Consider the following 22,670-nt stretch of genomic DNA (forward strand, 5'->3'; position numbering starts at 1 on the left):
CACCAGCTCTGCGCTGGGCACGGCGCCCCCTCAGCCCCTCTTTCCCCAGGAAGGAAAATACTACAATATAAAAACACTGGGTCTGTCCCTGTGGCCTTAACCATACCCCAGCTCAGCGACGTTGGGCAAGTGACTCCTCCCCTCTGAGCCTTCCTTCCCTCCTCAAAAAGCACAAATGCCTCCCCCCGGGATCGGTTTAAGGATAAGTGAAAAAAGATGGTCACTACGGCGCCCAACCAAGGCTTAGCAAACAGCAGGCTCTCCAGCCCGGGTGGTGGGTGCCCTTTCGGTTCCAGACGCGCAGCGGCCGCCTGAAACTAGATGCCCATCGCGCCACCAGGGGGCAGTGTTACCCACTCCCAGCGCTGCGCGCAGAGCGCGGGGGGCAGGGGCTAGCCGGGGATTTCTAGTGAGGCCAGGGGTGGCCTGAGCCTTCCTGAAGCCCCCACCCAGCAGGTCCATCAGCCCCCGAGGGCAGAAGTTCAGGGGCTGCAGGCTGTTGGGAGGGAGACGTGCCCAGGGGCTTCCCCAGATCATGGGGAGAAGGGGCGGCAGTTAGGGGAATTGAGGCAGTAGGGACAGTGGTTAGGGCAGGGTTTCAGAAGCTGAAGGCCGGTTGCAGAGCTGGCCCCGCGCTTCCGGTGCCCCCCTCCTGGAGCCTCAGTGTCCTCATCTGTGAACACGGACTTGATAGACCCTCTTACTCACCCGAGGGAGGCGGCGGCTGGGGGTCCGTCCGAGCAGCTTGCTTGCTTCAGGGCTTAATACCCCGATCAGGGTGTGTTTGTGTGTTTGCCAGGACCCTGTCCTGTCAGTTTGGCAGCCACCCCCCCACACACACACCAACAAACTGACCAGCGAAAATGACCAACTGGGGGGGGGGTGGACCCCAGGAATTGGCAGGCAAGATGTCACAAGGTGGTGGGCCAAGCGGGACAGACTCTCCATTTAATGACGAAAGCCACATATATCTCAGAACAAGAGTCTGGGAGACACACACACAGACTCCCCATGGGCACTCGCATTTGTGGCTTTCAAACCTTGTAGATACTGCAGGGGGCCAGAAAGTTCCGTCAGCGGTTGGTCTTTCAAGCCCCATTGTCCTTGCTTGACAGCCCTTAGGAGAGACTAACTCCTGGGGAAGAGCAGCGAACTGTCCTGAGGGCCCCTCCTATCGGCACCAGCACCTCGGAGATCCAGTAAAGGAATGGGGACTGAGCCCAGGGAGCGTTGACCGGACACAAAGGAACATAATCCCACCCACACCTCACCAAACTCTCACCATAAAAGAAATTGCAAAAGTACGCCCTACCCTACCCTGGGCCCTGCTTCTAGAGGGAACTGGCAGGGACTCCCAGGCCTGGCCATCAATGGGACACAGGGGAGCTTTTTAAAAATGCAGATGCCCAGGCCCCCCCCCAAATTAGCTGAACTGGACTCTCTGGCGTGGGTCTAAGAAATTTGCCTTTATTAGAGCCCTGGATCCGGAAGGTCATTTGGCTTAGGAACCTGGACTGAGTCTCCCATCATTCTTCGCGACGAAGAAGGAATGTGCTTTTTAATGTTCTGGTATTTGAGTGGAAGGGTTTTCTATCAATCTTGACATCTCTATGTGGTACAACAGCCACTTCCCCCAGAAATCCAAGGGGCACACACGCACTTGTGTGTGCACACGCTTATCCAAACACACACAGGCCCGCGACGCCCAGGATCCCATGTTCAGCGGGTTGCCAAGAAGCCAGGTCCCCGGGGCCTATCGCAATCTTGAAGGGATGCCCAGTCCCCCAGGTACAGTCACCGTGGCTCGTGGCTTGTGGCCCGTGGTCTGGTGGCTGAGGAGGCGTCCGCGGCGGGTCACAGGTGGCGGGCTGCTTCCCAGATGATCTGCAAGGCCATGGAGGCACAGGGGAGCTGGGCCACAGTGTAGGCCAGGGAGCGAGTGGGTGCCCGCAGCTTGCCCAGGTAGGCCACGGTGTGCACCATGCGGCCCAGGAAGAAGACGAGGAAGTGCATCCGGGCGACGAAGGGGTCAGGCCCCAGGACGGAGTAAACGAAGCCCAGGAACAGGAAGGGGTAGATGGTCTCCATGTCATTCCGGTGGGCTCTGGGAAGGCAAGGGCGGGAGGTCAGCCAGCGGTGAGCATTGAGCGTATCATGGAGGCTGGGGCCCCCTGCCCGGAAAGGCCCTGTGCCACCGGGTGTCAGACTCAAGTCCATTCACGGCCAGGACAAACGGACACCACAGAGGCGGGAGAGACGGCCCCACTTACGGGCTAGTAGCCACCACAGACAGTGGGCTGGGGTTCTCTTGCCAAGCCCTAGGTCTTTCCAGGACTGGGGTCCCGGCCACACGCCTCACCCTCTCCCCCTCTGGCCTTGGACACCAGGTGGGAAAAGTGGGCCTCTGAGGGGCTGAGAGCTGGGGTGGGGCCTAGGTCAGACTCGAACCCGTGCCCTTTACCACTAGGGCAGGCTTCTCTGAGGCCACCCTCCTTCTGAACGCAGGTGCCTGGGCCTTCCTGAGTGGCACGGGCTAGAGCCCAAGAGCCTGCATCCGAAACCCTTGTCTAACTGTCTTTTTCTGCCCCATAACCCAGCAACCGTCCTTCCCCTTCCAGGGATCATGGTAACAGAGCTGCACACACTCCGAGCCGACCCATCGCTGGGCGCCAGGGAAACTTCATTTCATCCGTGCTATCCTGCTTCCTCTTTGTTGTGTTTTGTTTAAAATGACCAAGTGTGTGAGTATGTGTGGCGGTGCCAGTGGAGGGGGGGCATGGAAGGGCTGTGCACAACCCCCACCATAACTAAATGACCAAGAAAGAAAACTCACCCACTTCTGCTAAGAGTTGGTTCACATTTTCCATGCCTCCCGCTACCGGGCAACTTCCTTGGGGAGAGGTGGGAAGGTCAAGTCCCGTAAATTAGAGACTGAGCCAGCGACTGATGGCATGTTCGAAGAATAAACAAGATCCCAGCACCAGGGCTGTGACCTCCCCCAAGGCCAGGCCACATGTGTGGAGGCATGGAACCCAAGCTGCTTCTCCAGGCCCTTCCAGCTGGAAGGCGTCTCACCAATGCTGTGCCAGGAGGCCAGGCCCGGCCCAGCAGCTCCTGTGTGCGCGCCCTGCCGCAAATCCCTCCTCTTCCCTGCCGCTTGCCAGGAGAGCTGGAGGCCGGGGCTGACCTGCGGCTTAGGGAATCGGGTGGGCTGCGCACGGCGGGTGGGCTGCGCACGGCCGGGAGGCCTTCATTGGCAGCCCAGTGCCTCAGGGGTCTCTGCCTCCTGATGGGGGTGGGGACCAGGGAGGAGATGCTTGCACCAAAGCCTGACTGATAAGGGGTCATCCACAGGTCGCCCCTACAGGGGAAGAACTTTCCAGGGAGTGAGATTGGCAAATGCAAAGGTGGGGATGAACATCGGGTGTTCGAGGCACAGGAAAGTGACCCAGGTGTCTGAGGTATGGTGGCATGAGAGGGAGCGAGGCAGGATGGGGGCAGGAGAGGGGTCTTGTGAGGTGGGGTATGGAGCCTGGAATTCAGTCAGAGTGGATAAGCTCCCGTTCACCCAGGGGGCCTGGATCTTCCTTAGGCCACACTCAGGACACAGCAGCTGGCGTCCCTCCCCACATCCTGGAGCCAACACCAGCCCTCCTTTCCTGCTGAATTTCCACCACAGCTGCCAGCCTCAGGGAAAGCAAGTCCGCGGCAGGGCAGGTCGCACCGGGCTGGGGGGAAGGCTGCTGCTCCCCAGTGCCCAAGAGCGGGAGGCCGGGGAAAGGACTAGAAGGGGCAGACTAGGCCGGGGGCCGCTCCTGCTTCCCGAGCAAGCAAGCCCCTCAGCTTACTCGTGAGGTACGAATGAGGGAGGGGACCGCAGGGGTCTCTCTAAAACTGCTCTACCCTGGAAATGGGGCTTGGTATCCCCAATTCCCCATACACTGTTAGAGGGACACCACTGGAAAACCTACTTTGGAGAAGACGGATGCATGTGTCCCAGAATGTGGTCTGCCGACCACAGATGACCCACCTGGACGAGCATTTCTGTCACACTTTTATCTCGAAGTTTCCAGAATAGTCTCACTAGCAGACGAATCCCATTCATTCAGACACTTCTCTTTAAAGCATGTATTCACTGAGGAGTGAGTCAGTTTTTAGAAAGCTGTTAAGAGAGTCACCGGCCAAACCCCAAAGATGAGGGGGAGCAGGGTGGAGAGAAGGGTAGGATGGGCAAGGTGCACAGCCGGTGGGAGCCCCCCACTCTGAGCAGTCCCCCCAGAAACCCGAGCAGAGGGGCTGAGCCCACCTCCCAGCTCCAGCTCCGGGGGATGGGACAGAGGGCCTGAGGGTCACCAGTGAGGGGGGAGAGGTGGCTGGGGCCAAGAATGCCCCGGGGCTCTGACTCTCAGTCCCTGGCCTGGCCCAGCCGTCATCCCTCCTCCCTTGGGTAGGTCTCAAACCACAGCAGGGGGGCCCCCACGAAGCCACAAGTGGTGCCAAGGGCAGGGAGCTGTGGGGAAATCAAAGGTGAGGCAAGAAAACTTCTTCCCCTCCCTCGGGCCCGGATACGCACTGACAGACATGGAGGGAGTCACGTACAGGAGAGACGCTTGGGCAAAACGTGTCATTCCCATAATAACCACTTTTTCACATAAAAGTCACCCAAAGCCAATCCCCGCTGCTAGACTGAACTTGCTGGGACCTCCAGCGGCACCAGGCCGCCCCTCCCCCTCTCCAGACGTTGCGCCACAGGCTGCAGGAGGGCAGGTGATGGGTGGGGAGAGGGAGACCTGGGGGGGGGTACCCTGACAGGTCTGTCCTGCTTCCTGGACCTCCCTGTCACCCGCACGGGCCGCATCGATGAATGCAGGTCTCACAGTTGCTCAATGTCAAAGGCAGGTATAAGGTGGAGTAAAATCGCGTTCCTGCAGAGCCGGGGCTCAGAGGGCCTGGGCAAGCCGGCTCTGCCTTCGGAGCTCACAAACACCCGCTTGGAATGCTGCCGTCCTCGAGGGGCTGTGTCTCTGATTCACCTGCCACCTTCCTCGTTGCCCTCGCTGCCTCGACCTGGACACGATGGTTAAGGCTCATCTCACCCTCTCGGCTTTGCCAGCCTCCCTGCCACCCCCGGGCAGGAGCCTGGGGTTGTGCGTGCCGCTAACCTGCCCCTGGGCCTCGGGGCACCGCCCACAAAAGGCAAAATGAATGCGCTGGATGACGTCTAAGGGACTTCTAGGGCTTCGATTTGGGGACCAATCTCCTGACAAACTGGTTCAGTGGGATTAGATCCGCACACTCCAAACAGAAACTGCAAAGCGTGGGTCAAGTGTGTGTCTTTCTTCTTTGGGGGTCACTCAAATACTTCCTCTCTGCAGTTTCATACGTGTACACTCAGGCTTTGGCCCAAATGCACAGGAGACTCGGATAGGCTTCACGGAAGACGGTGGCTGGGCTTCATCATTTCCCTCGAAACCTCGTTCCCGACTTCTCCCGGAGCAGGGCTCATGTTTCGGCTCTGGGGTGTTGCTAACCTGCAAGCAGATTCATCCTCCAAGAACCAAGACCTAAGGGCTTTTCTGTTTGTGCGGAAGGGTGACCGGGGCTGCACCATAAACTCTGGTCTAATATTTAACTAACTTTTGCTTCCAGGGCCTGTCCGCCTCAGGTTCCAGCCTGTTCTCTGGCAGTAGATGACGGATGCGTGCTGCTCTGAGCTCTGCACCTTCAAGGTGCCACGATGTTATGTGAGGTCAGGAGGAAGGGGAGGAGGAGCCCCAGGGGACCAGGAGCCCCCAGATCTGGCACGGTAAGTCCCCAGTGAACACCGTTATGCGCCAGGTTCCCCCCACCAATAAACACTTGCCGAGTGGATATAAAACATGATTGGGTAAGAGGTGCTCGAAAAGTGCTGAACCGAATTCCAGCCATTTGAGCATCACTACTACAGATAGTGGGTCACTCTGATCAGAAGAAAAAATTGTGTGGGGTAGGCGGAAACACCTTGTACCACGTGGGTCTGTTGTCACTCCCTGGCTTGGTTACAGCCACCGAAAAGAAACCAAGTGTCCGACAGCTCACGTAACCACTACGATGTCCAAAGTAAGCTTTGCTACACAGAACCCCCGAACCCCGTGAGAGGCTAGGCGCACCCCCTCGGTGGCTGCCGGGAGCCGGCTCCGGCTACCCACAGTCTCAACTGCTCGGGTCCTTCTCCGCTGCCCTGGAGAGTCAAGCCCCCCAGGGGGAGGGTGGGATATGGGTCACTAGTATGGACTCGTGTACGGGTAAGGCTTTGGTCCACTGATGTACAGCACCTTGCATGCAGTAGGTGCTCATTACATGTCGGATGGGTGAAGTACTACACACTGTAGTTAAATTAGAAAGGGTGGATCAGGGGCGCCTGGGTGGCTCAGTCGGTTGGGCATCTGCCTTCGGCTCAGGTCATGATCCCGTTCCCAGGACCGAGCCCCTCGTCAGGCTCCCTGCTTGGTGGGGAGTCTGCTTCTCCCTCTCCCTCTGCCCCTCCCCCTGCTTGTCCTCTCTCTCTCTCAAATAAAAAAAAAAAAATCTTAAAAAAAAAGGGTGGGACAGCAAAGAATTTTACTTTCTACATTTACTTTACACATTTCTGTAATTTTTAAAAACCACAAGTATGTCATTATGTTCAACAGCCAAGACAATTAAAAGGGAAAAAAATTCACTCTCTCTCAATAAAAGAATCTCTATTATTCATACGACGGCGTCCCACCCATTTCTGCCCGGGATGCATGGGAACGCACTGAGAACTGTGTGTCTGTCTCCTGTCTCCCTCCTGTGCAGCTACCCATCCTCCCATTCTCCCCCCAACTCTGCAGATGGTCCCTCCCCCCTGGAAATGCTGCCTTCCACTCTCCAGCCCGCTGGTCTGAACTAGAGCAAACTGCCCAAACTGGGCCATTCAGATTGGTGACGTGAAATTAACATTGAGTCTCTGATAGGATTTTACACACCCGTCTCTAAAAAACCATTTTTTTGAGTAACATTTACTGACATGGAAAATGCTCGCCAAATAATGTTAACTGAAAAAAAAAATCACAACCCTAAACTGGGTATACGATGCGTACCTAATTTTATGGAAAACGTTGACAAAGAGGACCTGGATGGAAACAGTGTTTGATGTCAGCAGGGATTAGAATGGGGACTGGTCTCCCTTTTGCCACTGGGGGTTTGCAACAGGACCCAAATTGTCTGCAACGGCCAGCCGTTCTGACTTTTATAATGAGGAAAATTGTTTTTGATGGACTGGGGGATGCTAGACATACAAAATGATGTTCCACTTCACCGAATAAAAGAAATGCAAAGGAAAACCAAAACATGACGTAAATTTCCGCCCATCGCCTTGGCAGTGTAGCCCTCCAGAGGGGAAGCTCGGAGGGGGCAGGGGAGACCTCTCCCACACCCGCGGTGAAAGTAGATTTGTGACTATTCAGCAATATTCTTCACCCCGCTCGAATGCACCCCGCAGTTTTCCTCACACATACCCGCGAAGGCAATGCGAGGTTTGGATGCACTCTGTTCATACCTGGGAAAGACTGAGAACAGCCTTAATGCCCACTGGAGGGGAACAGGTCAGACAGCTAAGGGTGATCCATTCGGCAGGGTAGTGGCCTAAATCCTGCAGGGCTGAGCCAGAGGGCGAGACCCTGCCATGAGCTGATGGGTTATAAACCCCATGAATGGATCAGCGGGTGAAGGGTGACCCTTTGGGGGCAAAAAGGAAAAAGCACGCGTCTGTCAGTGCAGGACGTGTCCCTGGGAGGATGCAGAGACACCACGTTTGCCCCCCGAGAGCGGAGCTGGGTAGGGCCTGGAGGTCAGAGGCTGGGGGGAGATGGGAGTTCTCACTGAGTGGCCTTCTCCAACTCTGGAATCCTGAGTCATGAGCCGGTATTATTTTTCCACAATTAATTAGAAATTGGATCCATGAATAAATGAGAACTGTCCGAGGGGATCAGGAAGGCAGAAGACCTCAGTCCTCTGGGTATCCCCCAGGTCCCGCTGCTCAGAGCTGGGCCTGGAGGGGCAGGCCGTGGGAGGTCGAGGCCCCGTAGTACTTGCCTGAGGCAGCGATCCACGTCCTGGTCACTCCGGCAGTACTGGAGGCCTCCGTGTCTCAGGGCGTCCTCGGGGTTGGCAAAAGCCTGGAATGGATCAGCCGAGAATGACTGTTCGAGCTCCTACTATGTGCCGAGTGCTGGCACTCGCTGCAAACGAGGCTGCTATGGACTGAACGTTCGTGTGCCCTGCAAATTCGTATGTTGAAAGACAAACTCCAAGGTGATGGCATTAGGAGGTGGGGCCTTCAGGGGTGACTAGGTCATAGGGGTGGAGCCCTTGCGAATGGGATTAGTGCCCACTAACCGCCCCCCACCGAAAGCTCCCTTGCCCCTTCTGCCACCGGAGGACACAGCGAGAAGACAGCCATCTGTGACCCTGAAAGCAAATCCGAATCTGTTGGCACCTTGGTCTTGGGACTTCCCAGACTCCAGGACTGTGAGAAATCAACCTGTTGTTTGTAAGCCCCCCAGTATGATATGTTGTTACAGCAGCCAGAATAGACTAAGACTAAGGCCCTCCTGCCCCTGCTCTTGGGAAGTTCGCAGTCTGATTGGGGAATTGCCTATGAACCAGGGAAGACCAGGTGGTGAGTGTTAAAAAACAGAAGGCAAGGTTGGCCTTGAGACTGGTCACAGGAGACCTGACCAAGTCTGGGGGTCAGAGAAGCCTTCTCTGAGGCAGGGCCAGTAAAGCTGAGGTTTGAAGGATGCAACAATATTAACCAGATGAAGGAGGGTTGGAGAAACAGCATTGAAGGTACACAGAACAGCATGTGCAAAAGCCCTGGGGTCAGAAGATGGGCATGTTTGAAGAACAGAAAACCAGTGTGGCTGGAGTACAGAGAACAAGGGACAGAGACCCAAGATGAAGGGTTCTGGAGGCACTCTAAGAATTTGGACTTTGAGCTACGAGCAATGAGAGGGTTTGATGGTTGAGGGCAGAGAACCCCAGTTCTGCACTGACTAGCTACACATTTCATTTGAAGATTTATTTATTTATTTGAGAGAGAGAGCACTTGTGCAAGTGTGCATGGGCGTTGTGGAGGGGGAGGGCAGAGGGGGGGAGGGAGAGAGAATCCCAAGCAGATTCCCCACTGAGCATGGAGCCCAAGGTGGGGCTCGATCTCACAACCCCAAGATCCTAACCTGAGCCAAAATCAAGAGTCAGATGCTCAACCAACTGAGCCACCCAGGTGCCTCTAGCTGCACATTTCTTAACTTCCCTGAGCCTCAGCTCCCTCATCTGTGAGCTTTGGATCAAATGGAGCTCACTTCCTACGTGAAGAGCGAAGGGGAGACCTGGAGAGGCCTTCGCACAATGCCTGGCACCAGGAGGGCGCGCGATGAATGGCCTGCAGACAGCAGAGACTGAAGGTCATGCTTCGGTCCTCGGCTGCCCACGCCCTGCGCTCACGTGCCTCTGGAAGCCAGCCGTGCCAACCCCACGGCAAACCTGGATGTCAGCGGCGGCTTTCTAACGTGCTCCTCTGACGGCAACTCCTGCCTTCTCTGACTCATGAGCCCTGCTGACCTCTGCCCCCGAGCACTGGTTTGTCCTGCTTGGTGGGGCTGCCCCTGCCCCACCCCAGAACTGAATGCGGCCCAGGCCTGAGGCCCGTCGCTGTCAGGATCAGAGCCCCCACACCCAGAATTCCTCTCCACCGGCCCTTCCTTCAGTCGTGGAATCACCAATTCAGATGGCTCTGGCCCAGAGTCCGTGGGCACTTTGGAGGGAGTCCTAGGGCTGTTCATGGAGGTCAGGGTCCATGGGGTTGCTCACCCCTAAAGAGAACTGGAGTCAGAGCCCCTGGGGTCAGAAGTGGGAGTGTCACCTCCAGCTGGGACAGGGGGCAGGCCTCTGGGTGCACCCCCACGAACGAGCTTCTGGCTGCTGCCCTCGACTGTTAATAAGTAATGGGAACCAACAAGGGGAAACTTCAGTTCTGTGCGAGGTACTGAACCCCCCCGGCACTGCCCTGACCATCCCCTGTTTACAGATGAGGAAACTGAGCTCCCGGACTTGCCCTTAGTCCACAGCCGGTGGGTGGAGGAGCCTGAGGCCCACATCCATCCCCTTCCCAAGGTGTGGCTCCTGGGCTCTTTCCTGGTTGACGGAACACTGAAACAGAAACCAGAGGGAAGCTCCCAGACACTAAGGAGCCTCTGGGGATAGCCCGTGGGAAGCTTGCTTTTGTCCCCACTGACCAGGGAGAAAGGCATTCTCAGGTTTATCTCTTTCTATCCCTGAAGTCATGTTAAAAGGGAAGCTCTGGGAGCCTACACCCAGCTGTCGAGAACTTTCCCCCCAGGGCAGCTTGTGGAGCCAGACAGCCCTCTCTGCACTCCCGGGGCAAACCCTGCTAGGTGGTCTTCACAGGTAATGTCTCTTCTCAACCCAGGGTCCTCACCTGGAAAACAAGGTGAAGGTAGTTCCCGCCTCCCCCCCCCCACCCCAGAGTCATGGTGGGGAGTAAACACTCAGCTCCAAAGAGAGACTTGATGGGTGAATGCAGCTGTCCCCTCTGGGTGCCTGTATCCCATATCCAGGATGGACCAACGCGCGGGGGAAGGCAGGGGCCACCCACGTGCCTGTGCCTCTGGGCGTTATCCATGCAGGGAGCTGCTCTGCCTTCAAGCCTGCCTGCACCTGTGTCAGGGGCTGAGTCTGACCCCCAGCAAGATCCCGGTGCCCCGGTGTCCACCCCGCCCCACGCGAGGCCAGAGCGAGCCTTGCCTGGCTTTGGAACTGGACAAAGGGGCACAGTTTCTGGAAATGATTCCTCTACTGAATAATGGGACAGCTGGCCAGCTTGGCCCGAGAAACTTTTCGGGATCTGGCTGTCCAACTCAAGAGCGGAGTTGTTCTGAATGGGTCGGCCCGCCCACCAGCTCACTGGGGCTCAAATCTCAGCCTCTTTATTGCTGTTTTGGCTCTGGGGCTTGGATTAGTGGGGGAAATTCCTTCTTGAAAATTCCAGTGGAGGGGCGCCTGGATGGCTCAGTCGGTTGAGCATCTGACTTTGGCTCAGGTTGTGATCTCAGGGTCCTGGGATGGAGCCCTCTGTGCGCTCCCTGCTCAGTAGGGAGTCTGCTTCTCCCACTCCCTCTGCCCCTCCCCCCACTCGTTCTCTCTCCCTCCCTCCCTCCCTCTCTCTCTCTCTCTATCTCTCTCAGATAAATAGATGAAACCTTCAAAAAAAGAAAGAAAATCCAGTGCAGCCTGGCTGGGACGTGGCCTCTGGAGGCTGCCGCGGCTTTGTAAGTGCCCTTGCCAGTGAGTTGGGAATTTCCACTGAAGGGTTTCTCGGACTCCTGGGTCGCTGGTTCCCGCTCCACCCAAATACCCAAATATCAGATCTCCTGTGCTGGGAAGCCGCCAGGTCCGATGGAGGCTTTAGCCTGTCTCACTCCAGCCTCCGGGACCTGCTTCTCCTAGACACCCGCAGCCACAGTAGCACTCAGCCAGAACCCACCTGGTGGCCCAGAAAGTGAGTAAAAGCTCTTAAAACAGAGGACAAGAAGGTGCAGGCCCTGCCATCCCACAGGACTGGGAGAGGCACCTAGGTCCCCGGTCCCTCACACTCGGGCCCTTGAAAACACCTTGGCCAAGCCTCCCAGCCCGACAGCTTTCCAGCAGGGCAGCAAGAGAGGGCTCGGGGGTCCTGGGCAGCCTACCTTCTTCCGAAGCCTCACTTGGCCCGTGATGACAGCCACCACGTACATCTTGATGACCAGCAGTGTGCCACAAAGCAGGAAAGCAGAGAGCGCCTGGCCACTCACCAACGCCAGGACAGGGGGAGGCATGTTGGTGGGCAGGCAGGAGCTCCGGGGAAGACGGCGGAGCAGGCGTGTGGCTGTGTCTCCGGAGCTGGAGGAGGCGGGGAGAGCTGCCAGGAGGCCTGTCTGCACTCAGCACCCGCCCACTCCAGCGCAGAGGCTGCTTCTGCCCCCAGATGCTGGGAGAAGCCGAGGGCTGAGAGGTGTCTCCGGTCCAGCCTCCGGCCCCAGACGCCCCTCCCCGGCAAATCCTCAAACCCGTTCTAATCTGCTTCCTCATCTGTAAAATGGGGGTATATGGCAGTGCCTGCCTTCTGGGGGTGTGACAAAGCCGGACGCCTGGCAGGAGCTCCTCGGGTGGCAGACATTGCTGATTTATGCCTATTTCCCAGAGGGTCAGGGCAGGTGGTGGGCACGAGGACTGAGCCATCTGTCCCCACTCGCAGCCTGGACATTTGAACCACAGCCATACCTATGTGAGGTGACTTTGCTTTTTTGTAATAGGTTGAATACGGGCCCCCCAAAGATGTCCACTCCCCAATCCCCAGGACCTGGGGTTATGGCACCATACCTGACAAAAGGGAACTTTGCAGATGGGATTCAAGTTAGAATCTTGAGCCGGGGAGATCATCCTAGATTATCTGGGTGAACCCAATTCGATCACAAGGGTTCTCCTGGGAGAGAGGCAGTAGGGAGGAAAGACATCAAGACAGGAACAGAGGTCAGGGAGAAGAGACGCTATACTGCTGGCTTCGAAGATGAAGGGGAGGCGGGCTGTGACCCAAACGATGCAGGTGACCTCTAGAAGCCGGAAAAGACCAGGAAACAAACTCTCCCCTAAAGCTTCCAGAAGGAACCAGCCTTGGGAGAGCTTGACTTTTCGCCCACTGACATTGGCTTTGGACTGCTAGCCTCCAGAATGCTAAGCTGGTAAATTGGTGTTGTTTTCAGCCATGAAATCTGGGCTGATTGGTTACAGCCACCATAGGAAACTAGAGAACACCCTTCTGTTTTGTACTGTAGCATCTCTGGGCAGGCGTACCTTGGCGATGTTGCGGGTTCAGTTCCCAACCACTGCACTAAAGCGAGTACCGCCATGAAGCAGCTTAAAAGGAATTTTATTGGTTTCCCCGTGCACGTCAAAGGTATGTTTACACTACACTGTAGTCTGGTAAGTGTGCAAGAGCATTATGTCTAAGAAAGAGGGTACGTACCTTCAGCAAAAAATACTTTATTATTATTATTATTTAAAGGATTTTATTTATTTGACAGAGCGAGCACACAAGCAGGGGGAGCTGCAGGGAGAGGGAGAAGCAGGCTCCCAGGGAGCCTGACATGGGGCTCAATCCCAGGACTCCGGGATCATGACCTGAGCTGAAGGCAGACACATAACTGACTGAGCCACCCAGGCGCCCCAAAAATACTTTATTGCTACAAAATGCGAACCATCATCCTAGCTTTCCCTGAGTCATCCTCCCTGATCACAGATCGCCCTAACAAATACGGTAATAATGAAAAGCTTTGAAATATTGTGAGGATTACCAAAATGTGACACAGAGAGCCAAAGTGAGCAAATGCTGTTGGAAAAGTGGGGCCGACGGACTTGCTCAACAAAGGGTTGCCACAAACCTTCAATTTGTTCGAAAAAAAAACAAGAAACAAGAAACAACCCAAAACCCACAGTATCTGTGAAGTGCAATAAAGCAAAGTACAACGAAATGAAGAATGCCTGCATTTTTCTGGGCGACTCCCAGGCAAATGGTTTTATTATTTACAGGAACTTCCCAAAAGATCCATCAGCTCTTCAACAAAAAACATCAACATTTTGCGCCCTCAGATTCTTTGAATCTCTTGCTTCAAGACCCTCAGCTTGCTGTGCCCCCCCTCCTTCACCCCCTTTCCCAGGTTTGGGGCAGGACCTCCGCAAAGGCAGGAAATCTTGTCCCTTTTGTTCTGCCAGCACTGCTTGCTTTGCTAGGAGGTGCCCTGGGGCGGTGGGCAGGGGGAAACAATCAGTCTTCCGTGTCTTCTCCACCCTTGGGCCTGGCCAGAGGGACAGCAGTATCAGTCTGGGCCTGTCGCAAAGCAGCGGAAGCCAAGGGAAGGACTGGCCAGGGGGCAGAGACACTGGTCACGTGCTCGGGAGCAGACACAGCTCATGTTGAATCCAGAGCCAGCCCTTGGTGATGGCAGCTTCATGGGCTTGGGCAAGCAGGTTCCTTCTCTGAACACTTTTCATGAGCTGTGACGCACAGCTGTTTTCGCTCGGCACAGCAGGTGAGAGAACCGAAGGGAGTTGTGTCTAATTATTAAGCACCTGGCACACAGTAAGCCCTCATCTGTATGAGCCTCTGAGCCTCAGTTTCCACCGCCTCAAAATGGGGATAATGCTTGGGTTGCCAAGAGGGAGGCTCTTGGAAACCCCTGTCCTTGCTGCTGGGTTTGGGGGGAGTGGGTGGAGGGAGGATTGCTTGTCCATTTGCTCTGCGCGAAGCCTTCCATTATCTGGACAAAAGATGTGCTTGTAAACCTACACCCATGTTTCTGGAACATGAGGCCGCCAGCCTGTGTTGTCCCAGCCCCACAAGATAAATGAGAGGTCATGATCCGGGACGGGACATAGAAAGTATGGGATGTCCTGAATTAGGTTTTATCTCTGCCTGTATGTTGGAAGGAATCGTGCAAGCTTGCTCCTTGCTGACGTTTCTGAGAACAGAGTGTGCCTGTCTGTCCTGCCCCTGGATTGGGGAAACCGCTGGAGCGGCTGCCTGCCCTGACGACAAGTTCAGTCGTGGGGGTTGGGGTCTGGTGGCTGCACCACCCCCAGAATCGTGGACCAGACGCAGCCCAAGAGGCGACCCTGGGCGTCCACCCTTCCCTGGACTAGGCAGCAGGCTCTGCCCTGCTTGGTCTTCTGAAACACGACAGAAAACTCACTAGCAGAGGCTAGGAAAACCAGCGTGGGCAAAGAGTGGATTCTTATCCACCCTTACCTGGAGCCAAAAATAAGACGGACTTTGTGGGGAAGCGCTTCTGACTGATGTGCATGACTTCATGGTAGGAATCTTTTCCTCATCGTCTGCTGAAACGAACCAGCTAAGCCAGGACCTGGCAGGGAGTTCAAGCCCTTCTCTGATCTCTGGCCAAGAATTTCCCTAAAGCCTCCCGCAGCCGGTGGAAGCGGCCGCTGTTGTTTTTGGTGATGGTGATGATGCTTCTCTCTGAGCTCCGGTGACGGTGACGTTCGTTGCCTGTAAGTGCAGTGCTCCTGCCTTGCAGCGCGTGGGCCGATGGGAGACGGTGTGTGCAAAGCACTGGGGGTGGGGGGGGGGGCTCACCTGGGCCTGGCCCTGAGGCTCACGGGAAATACAACAACGAAGGCACGAGAAGCCCCGGGGCCGCCCAGGAGGAGGCCTCCCAGGTGTCAGAAACGTGTTCCTATCACCCCTGGGTGGTGGCCACGCAGGTGAATATAGACGTAAGAATTCGCTGCGATGGATCTTCAGAAGTTGTGACTTTACCGTGTTAAAAGAGCAAAAAACCAAAACAACAACGACAACAAACCCCATGAGAGGTCTCTGGTCACTGTGTACAGCTCCGAGCAAAGAGGAACCGCTTCGTGTGAGCCGCCAAGCGGCTTCTCCCAGCTCAGGCTCCTCGGCATTTCCTGAGGATCAGAGCCCCGGCTCTGGGGGCTGGTTAATTGTCTGTGACTTCAGAGAGCTTCAGAGCGAGGAGGAAGCGGCCCCACCTCGGCCGCTGGGTCCTGACCTCAGTGAGCGTTGCTGGGGCTTTCTCCAGCCAGGGATGGGGAAATGCAGCGATAAAAGAAAGTTACTGCGGCTCCAGTGACCTTTGAAGTCAGATCCCTATTGCAGTCATCAGAGCGGCATCAACCGCTTCTCCTCATCCTGGAGAAGCGGTGTTTGTGAAATGTGGCATGTGGTCTGCGGAAGGGTGCGGTGCAAACACAGATTAGTGCGCGTTTCCGGTGGCTCCGCAGACGGGGGGGGGGGGGGGGGGGTCCCCACAGGCCGGACCCCCTGAGGAGTCCAGGATGAGCAACTCGAGGAAGGGCTGTTGTTTTTGTCGGAGGCGGCCAGCTCCCCTCTCCCTCCTACCTACTTCTGGGAAATCGCAACTTTCCTTTCAGGAGCTGGACCCCTATTGCCTGTAATGCCGGTGGCTCGGCCAATCCGAAAACACCTCTTCTTGGGATGGGGTGGCCATGTGATCCAGGGAAGCCAATCACAATGTCCCTGGCATCAGGCCACTGTGATTGGTCCAAGCAGAGCCAATCAGAGACCTTCCCTAGGAGTTTATATTGCGACCCCACTGGAAAGACCCCTCTTGGCTGTAGGTTGGAGCCCTGCAACTGTAATGGCCTGAAGCTGCACGCGACTGCTCCCCGCTCCGTGTGTGTGTGTGTGTGTGTGGGGGGGGGTGTGTTCTGGAAGCACCAAGGTCCCGACCCGTTGACTCACCCAGGGCCTGGGAGTTTAGAAGTTTCCTTCTTTGCTTAAATAAAACATCAGTCAAATCACGCTTGTCCTTGGCTCCAAACTGCAGTGGCTCCCATCTCTCTCAGAGTGAAAGCCGAAGTTTGGCCAATGGCCCGTGGCCCCATCCCATCTGGTCTCCATCTGGTTCTCTCTGGATTCCTTCTCCACTCACTCAGTCAGCCTAGCCACACTGTCCTTTCTCTGGGCCTTCGCTCTGCCTGGGGCCTCTGCCTGGAATTCCCTCCCCCCCCCCCCTTCAAATCCCCCCCCCCCCCCCAGCATTTGCTGCATGACACTCACCTTCCAGTCCTTGCTCAGATGTCAGCCCCTCCAGCCCCCTCAACCACCTTCCTGTGGTTCCACAGTCTGTCCCCACCCGTGGCCCTTCTGATGTCACTTCCCTGCTCTGCTTTCTCTTTTCTTTCCACAGCTCATTTCACTCAATGACACGCCATATAATTTATTTATTATCCTTGCTGTCTTAACACCTGGCTTCTTAGGGCAGGGGTCTCGGTTTTGTTTGCCGATAAAGCACAAACCCTGGTCCCATGCCTGACATAGAGACCTAACTCTAATTTATTGAATTGAATTAAGCTCCTTTGCTTAGGATTCCTTTCATTATATCCCAAAGAATCTAGACCGAGATAAGTAAAAAGCTCCCGAGTTCAGTTCTGGGTCCTGACTCCTGCCCGCCTACCTCCTAGAATCCCCGGGGGGAGCCTGGCTGCCTCTCCTGATAGGCACAGAGCCTGCCTGGGAAGAGGGCTGCGTGTCTCTGAGTGGGATTGGCTGCTGGGCAGGCTGGGACCAGAACAACAGAACCCGCCTCCAGTGCCTAGTCGGTTAGGACTGCAAAGACGATGCGATTTTAAATGTAGTTAGGTTACACACCGACAGCACAAAAACACTCATCCCACAGTGCAGAAACACAGCCGCTCACGTTTACTGACAAGGATACATGGTGATCACTAAAAGCTGCCCACCAGAGAACTGGGCTGATTTGGGGCTATGTGCCAGGCCGCTTCCCGGGGCTCTCAAGCNGAGGGGAACAGGTCAGACAGCTAAGGGTGATCCATTCGGCAGGGTAGTGGCCTAAATCCTGCAGGGCTGAGCCAGAGGGCGAGACCCTGCCATGAGCTGATGGGTTATAAACCCCATGAATGGATCAGCGGGTGAAGGGTGACCCTTTGGGGGCAAAAAGGAAAAAGCACGCGTCTGTCAGTGCAGGACGTGTCCCTGGGAGGATGCAGAGACACCACGTTTGCCCCCCGAGAGCGGAGCTGGGTAGGGCCTGGAGGTCAGAGGCTGGGGGGAGATGGGAGTTCTCACTGAGTGGCCTTCTCCAACTCTGGAATCCTGAGTCATGAGCCGGTATTATTTTTCCACAATTAATTAGAAATTGGATCCATGAATAAATGAGAACTGTCCGAGGGGATCAGGAAGGCAGAAGACCTCAGTCCTCTGGGTATCCCCCAGGTCCCGCTGCTCAGAGCTGGGCCTGGAGGGGCAGGCCGTGGGAGGTCGAGGCCCCGTAGTACTTGCCTGAGGCAGCGATCCACGTCCTGGTCACTCCGGCAGTACTGGAGGCCTCCGTGTCTCAGGGCGTCCTCGGGGTTGGCAAAAGCCTGGAATGGATCAGCCGAGAATGACTGTTCGAGCTCCTACTATGTGCCGAGTGCTGGCACTCGCTGCAAACGAGGCTGCTATGGACTGAACGTTCGTGTGCCCTGCAAATTCGTATGTTGAAAGACAAACTCCAAGGTGATGGCATTAGGAGGTGGGGCCTTCAGGGGTGACTAGGTCATAGGGGTGGAGCCCTTGCGAATGGGATTAGTGCCCACTAACCGCCCCCCACCGAAAGCTCCCTTGCCCCTTCTGCCACCGGAGGACACAGCGAGAAGACAGCCATCTGTGACCCTGAAAGCAAATCCGAATCTGTTGGCACCTTGGTCTTGGGACTTCCCAGACTCCAGGACTGTGAGAAATCAACCTGTTGTTTGTAAGCCCCCCAGTATGATATGTTGTTACAGCAGCCAGAATAGACTAAGACTAAGGCCCTCCTGCCCCTGCTCTTGGGAAGTTCGCAGTCTGATTGGGGAATTGCCTATGAACCAGGGAAGACCAGGTGGTGAGTGTTAAAAAACAGAAGGCAAGGTTGGCCTTGAGACTGGTCACAGGAGACCTGACCAAGTCTGGGGGTCAGAGAAGCCTTCTCTGAGGCAGGGCCAGTAAAGCTGAGGTTTGAAGGATGCAACAATATTAACCAGATGAAGGAGGGTTGGAGAAACAGCATTGAAGGTACACAGAACAGCATGTGCAAAAGCCCTGGGGTCAGAAGATGGGCATGTTTGAAGAACAGAAAACCAGTGTGGCTGGAGTACAGAGAACAAGGGACAGAGACCCAAGATGAAGGGTTCTGGAGGCACTCTAAGAATTTGGACTTTGAGCTACGAGCAATGAGAGGGTTTGATGGTTGAGGGCAGAGAACCCCAGTTCTGCACTGACTAGCTACACATTTCATTTGAAGATTTATTTATTTATTTGAGAGAGAGAGCACTTGTGCAAGTGTGCATGGGCGTTGTGGAGGGGGAGGGCAGAGGGGGGGAGGGAGAGAGAATCCCAAGCAGATTCCCCACTGAGCATGGAGCCCAAGGTGGGGCTCGATCTCACAACCCCAAGATCCTAACCTGAGCCAAAATCAAGAGTCAGATGCTCAACCAACTGAGCCACCCAGGTGCCTCTAGCTGCACATTTCTTAACTTCCCTGAGCCTCAGCTCCCTCATCTGTGAGCTTTGGATCAAATGGAGCTCACTTCCTACGTGAAGAGCGAAGGGGAGACCTGGAGAGGCCTTCGCACAATGCCTGGCACCAGGAGGGCGCGCGATGAATGGCCTGCAGACAGCAGAGACTGAAGGTCATGCTTCGGTCCTCGGCTGCCCACGCCCTGCGCTCACGTGCCTCTGGAAGCCAGCCGTGCCAACCCCACGGCAAACCTGGATGTCAGCGGCGGCTTTCTAACGTGCTCCTCTGACGGCAACTCCTGCCTTCTCTGACTCATGAGCCCTGCTGACCTCTGCCCCCGAGCACTGGTTTGTCCTGCTTGGTGGGGCTGCCCCTGCCCCACCCCAGAACTGAATGCGGCCCAGGCCTGAGGCCCGTCGCTGTCAGGATCAGAGCCCCCACACCCAGAATTCCTCTCCACCGGCCCTTCCTTCAGTCGTGGAATCACCAATTCAGATGGCTCTGGCCCAGAGTCCGTGGGCACTTTGGAGGGAGTCCTAGGGCTGTTCATGGAGGTCAGGGTCCATGGGGTTGCTCACCCCTAAAGAGAACTGGAGTCAGAGCCCCTGGGGTCAGAAGTGGGAGTGTCACCTCCAGCTGGGACAGGGGGCAGGCCTCTGGGTGCACCCCCACGAACGAGCTTCTGGCTGCTGCCCTCGACTGTTAATAAGTAATGGGAACCAACAAGGGGAAACTTCAGTTCTGTGCGAGGTACTGAACCCCCCCGGCACTGCCCTGACCATCCCCTGTTTACAGATGAGGAAACTGAGCTCCCGGACTTGCCCTTAGTCCACAGCCGGTGGGTGGAGGAGCCTGAGGCCCACATCCATCCCCTTCCCAAGGTGTGGCTCCTGGGCTCTTTCCTGGTTGACGGAACACTGAAACAGAAACCAGAGGGAAGCTCCCAGACACTAAGGAGCCTCTGGGGATAGCCCGTGGGAAGCTTGCTTTTGTCCCCACTGACCAGGGAGAAAGGCATTCTCAGGTTTATCTCTTTCTATCCCTGAAGTCATGTTAAAAGGGAAGCTCTGGGAGCCTACACCCAGCTGTCGAGAACTTTCCCCCCAGGGCAGCTTGTGGAGCCAGACAGCCCTCTCTGCACTCCCGGGGCAAACCCTGCTAGGTGGTCTTCACAGGTAATGTCTCTTCTCAACCCAGGGTCCTCACCTGGAAAACAAGGTGAAGGTAGTTCCCGCCTCCCCCCCCCCACCCCAGAGTCATGGTGGGGAGTAAACACTCAGCTCCAAAGAGAGACTTGATGGGTGAATGCAGCTGTCCCCTCTGGGTGCCTGTATCCCATATCCAGGATGGACCAACGCGCGGGGGAAGGCAGGGGCCACCCACGTGCCTGTGCCTCTGGGCGTTATCCATGCAGGGAGCTGCTCTGCCTTCAAGCCTGCCTGCACCTGTGTCAGGGGCTGAGTCTGACCCCCAGCAAGATCCCGGTGCCCCGGTGTCCACCCCGCCCCACGCGAGGCCAGAGCGAGCCTTGCCTGGCTTTGGAACTGGACAAAGGGGCACAGTTTCTGGAAATGATTCCTCTACTGAATAATGGGACAGCTGGCCAGCTTGGCCCGAGAAACTTTTCGGGATCTGGCTGTCCAACTCAAGAGCGGAGTTGTTCTGAATGGGTCGGCCCGCCCACCAGCTCACTGGGGCTCAAATCTCAGCCTCTTTATTGCTGTTTTGGCTCTGGGGCTTGGATTAGTGGGGGAAATTCCTTCTTGAAAATTCCAGTGGAGGGGCGCCTGGATGGCTCAGTCGGTTGAGCATCTGACTTTGGCTCAGGTTGTGATCTCAGGGTCCTGGGATGGAGCCCTCTGTGCGCTCCCTGCTCAGTAGGGAGTCTGCTTCTCCCACTCCCTCTGCCCCTCCCCCCACTCGTTCTCTCTCCCTCCCTCCCTCCCTCTCTCTCTCTCTCTATCTCTCTCAGATAAATAGATGAAACCTTCAAAAAAAGAAAGAAAATCCAGTGCAGCCTGGCTGGGACGTGGCCTCTGGAGGCTGCCGCGGCTTTGTAAGTGCCCTTGCCAGTGAGTTGGGAATTTCCACTGAAGGGTTTCTCGGACTCCTGGGTCGCTGGTTCCCGCTCCACCCAAATACCCAAATATCAGATCTCCTGTGCTGGGAAGCCGCCAGGTCCGATGGAGGCTTTAGCCTGTCTCACTCCAGCCTCCGGGACCTGCTTCTCCTAGACACCCGCAGCCACAGTAGCACTCAGCCAGAACCCACCTGGTGGCCCAGAAAGTGAGTAAAAGCTCTTAAAACAGAGGACAAGAAGGTGCAGGCCCTGCCATCCCACAGGACTGGGAGAGGCACCTAGGTCCCCGGTCCCTCACACTCGGGCCCTTGAAAACACCTTGGCCAAGCCTCCCAGCCCGACAGCTTTCCAGCAGGGCAGCAAGAGAGGGCTCGGGGGTCCTGGGCAGCCTACCTTCTTCCGAAGCCTCACTTGGCCCGTGATGACAGCCACCACGTACATCTTGATGACCAGCAGTGTGCCACAAAGCAGGAAAGCAGAGAGCGCCTGGCCACTCACCAACGCCAGGACAGGGGGAGGCATGTTGGTGGGCAGGCAGGAGCTCCGGGGAAGACGGCGGAGCAGGCGTGTGGCTGTGTCTCCGGAGCTGGAGGAGGCGGGGAGAGCTGCCAGGAGGCCTGTCTGCACTCAGCACCCGCCCACTCCAGCGCAGAGGCTGCTTCTGCCCCCAGATGCTGGGAGAAGCCGAGGGCTGAGAGGTGTCTCCGGTCCAGCCTCCGGCCCCAGACGCCCCTCCCCGGCAAATCCTCAAACCCGTTCTAATCTGCTTCCTCATCTGTAAAATGGGGGTATATGGCAGTGCCTGCCTTCTGGGGGTGTGACAAAGCCGGACGCCTGGCAGGAGCTCCTCGGGTGGCAGACATTGCTGATTTATGCCTATTTCCCAGAGGGTCAGGGCAGGTGGTGGGCACGAGGACTGAGCCATCTGTCCCCACTCGCAGCCTGGACATTTGAACCACAGCCATACCTATGTGAGGTGACTTTGCTTTTTTGTAATAGGTTGAATACGGGCCCCCCAAAGATGTCCACTCCCCAATCCCCAGGACCTGGGGTTATGGCACCATACCTGACAAAAGGGAACTTTGCAGATGGGATTCAAGTTAGAATCTTGAGCCGGGGAGATCATCCTAGATTATCTGGGTGAACCCAATTCGATCACAAGGGTTCTCCTGGGAGAGAGGCAGTAGGGAGGAAAGACATCAAGACAGGAACAGAGGTCAGGGAGAAGAGACGCTATACTGCTGGCTTCGAAGATGAAGGGGAGGCGGGCTGTGACCCAAACGATGCAGGTGACCTCTAGAAGCCGGAAAAGACCAGGAAACAAACTCTCCCCTAAAGCTTCCAGAAGGAACCAGCCTTGGGAGAGCTTGACTTTTCGCCCACTGACATTGGCTTTGGACTGCTAGCCTCCAGAATGCTAAGCTGGTAAATTGGTGTTGTTTTCAGCCATGAAATCTGGGCTGATTGGTTAC

At 56.2% G+C, this 22,670-nt stretch overlaps 2 protein-coding genes across 2 annotated transcripts; both read right to left on the bottom strand.

Annotated features, from left to right (window-relative positions):
* Positions 1-1,345: 1,345 nt before the first annotated feature.
* LOC100465480 (prostaglandin E synthase) lies at positions 1,346-12,040 on the bottom strand. The gene is made up of 3 exons (XM_002915204.4): positions 11,772-12,040; positions 8,098-8,180; positions 1,346-2,104 (listed from the first exon to the last, which is right to left on the bottom strand). The coding sequence occupies exons 1-3, from the start codon at positions 11,898-11,900 to the stop codon at positions 1,855-1,857; spliced, it is 462 nt and encodes a 153-aa protein (XP_002915250.1). The 5' UTR covers positions 11,901-12,040; the 3' UTR covers positions 1,346-1,854.
* Positions 12,041-17,510: 5,470 nt separating this feature from the next.
* LOC117803037 (prostaglandin E synthase-like) lies at positions 17,511-22,180 on the bottom strand. Its single transcript, XM_034664656.1, has 2 exons — positions 21,592-22,180; positions 17,511-18,000 (listed from the first exon to the last, which is right to left on the bottom strand). The coding sequence occupies exons 1-2, from the start codon at positions 21,718-21,720 to the stop codon at positions 17,764-17,766; spliced, it is 366 nt and encodes a 121-aa protein (XP_034520547.1). The 5' UTR covers positions 21,721-22,180; the 3' UTR covers positions 17,511-17,763.
* Between the last annotated feature and the right edge of the window lie 490 nt (positions 22,181-22,670).

Source organism: Ailuropoda melanoleuca, chromosome 7 (assembly GCF_002007445.2).
Source record: "Ailuropoda melanoleuca isolate Jingjing chromosome 7, ASM200744v2, whole genome shotgun sequence".
In the NCBI taxonomy this organism is placed as follows: Eukaryota; Metazoa; Chordata; class Mammalia; order Carnivora; family Ursidae; genus Ailuropoda; species Ailuropoda melanoleuca.

Bases quoted from the DNA above. Each gene is read 5' to 3' on its own strand.
- LOC100465480 (XM_002915204.4), bottom strand. From the start codon at position 11,900: ATGCCTCCCCCTGTCCTGGCGTTGGTGAGTGGCCAGGCGCTCTCTGCT. The intron at 8,181-11,771 runs GTAGGCTGCCCA...GATCCATTCCAG, and splicing joins AAGTGAGGCTTCGGAAGAAG to GCTTTTGCCAACCCCGAGGA. The intron at 2,105-8,097 runs GCAAGTACTACG...TTGCCTTCCCAG, and splicing joins GACGTGGATCGCTGCCTCAG to AGCCCACCGGAATGACATGG.
- LOC117803037 (XM_034664656.1), bottom strand. From the start codon at position 21,720: ATGCCTCCCCCTGTCCTGGCGTTGGTGAGTGGCCAGGCGCTCTCTGCT. The intron at 18,001-21,591 runs GTAGGCTGCCCA...GATCCATTCCAG, and splicing joins AAGTGAGGCTTCGGAAGAAG to GCTTTTGCCAACCCCGAGGA.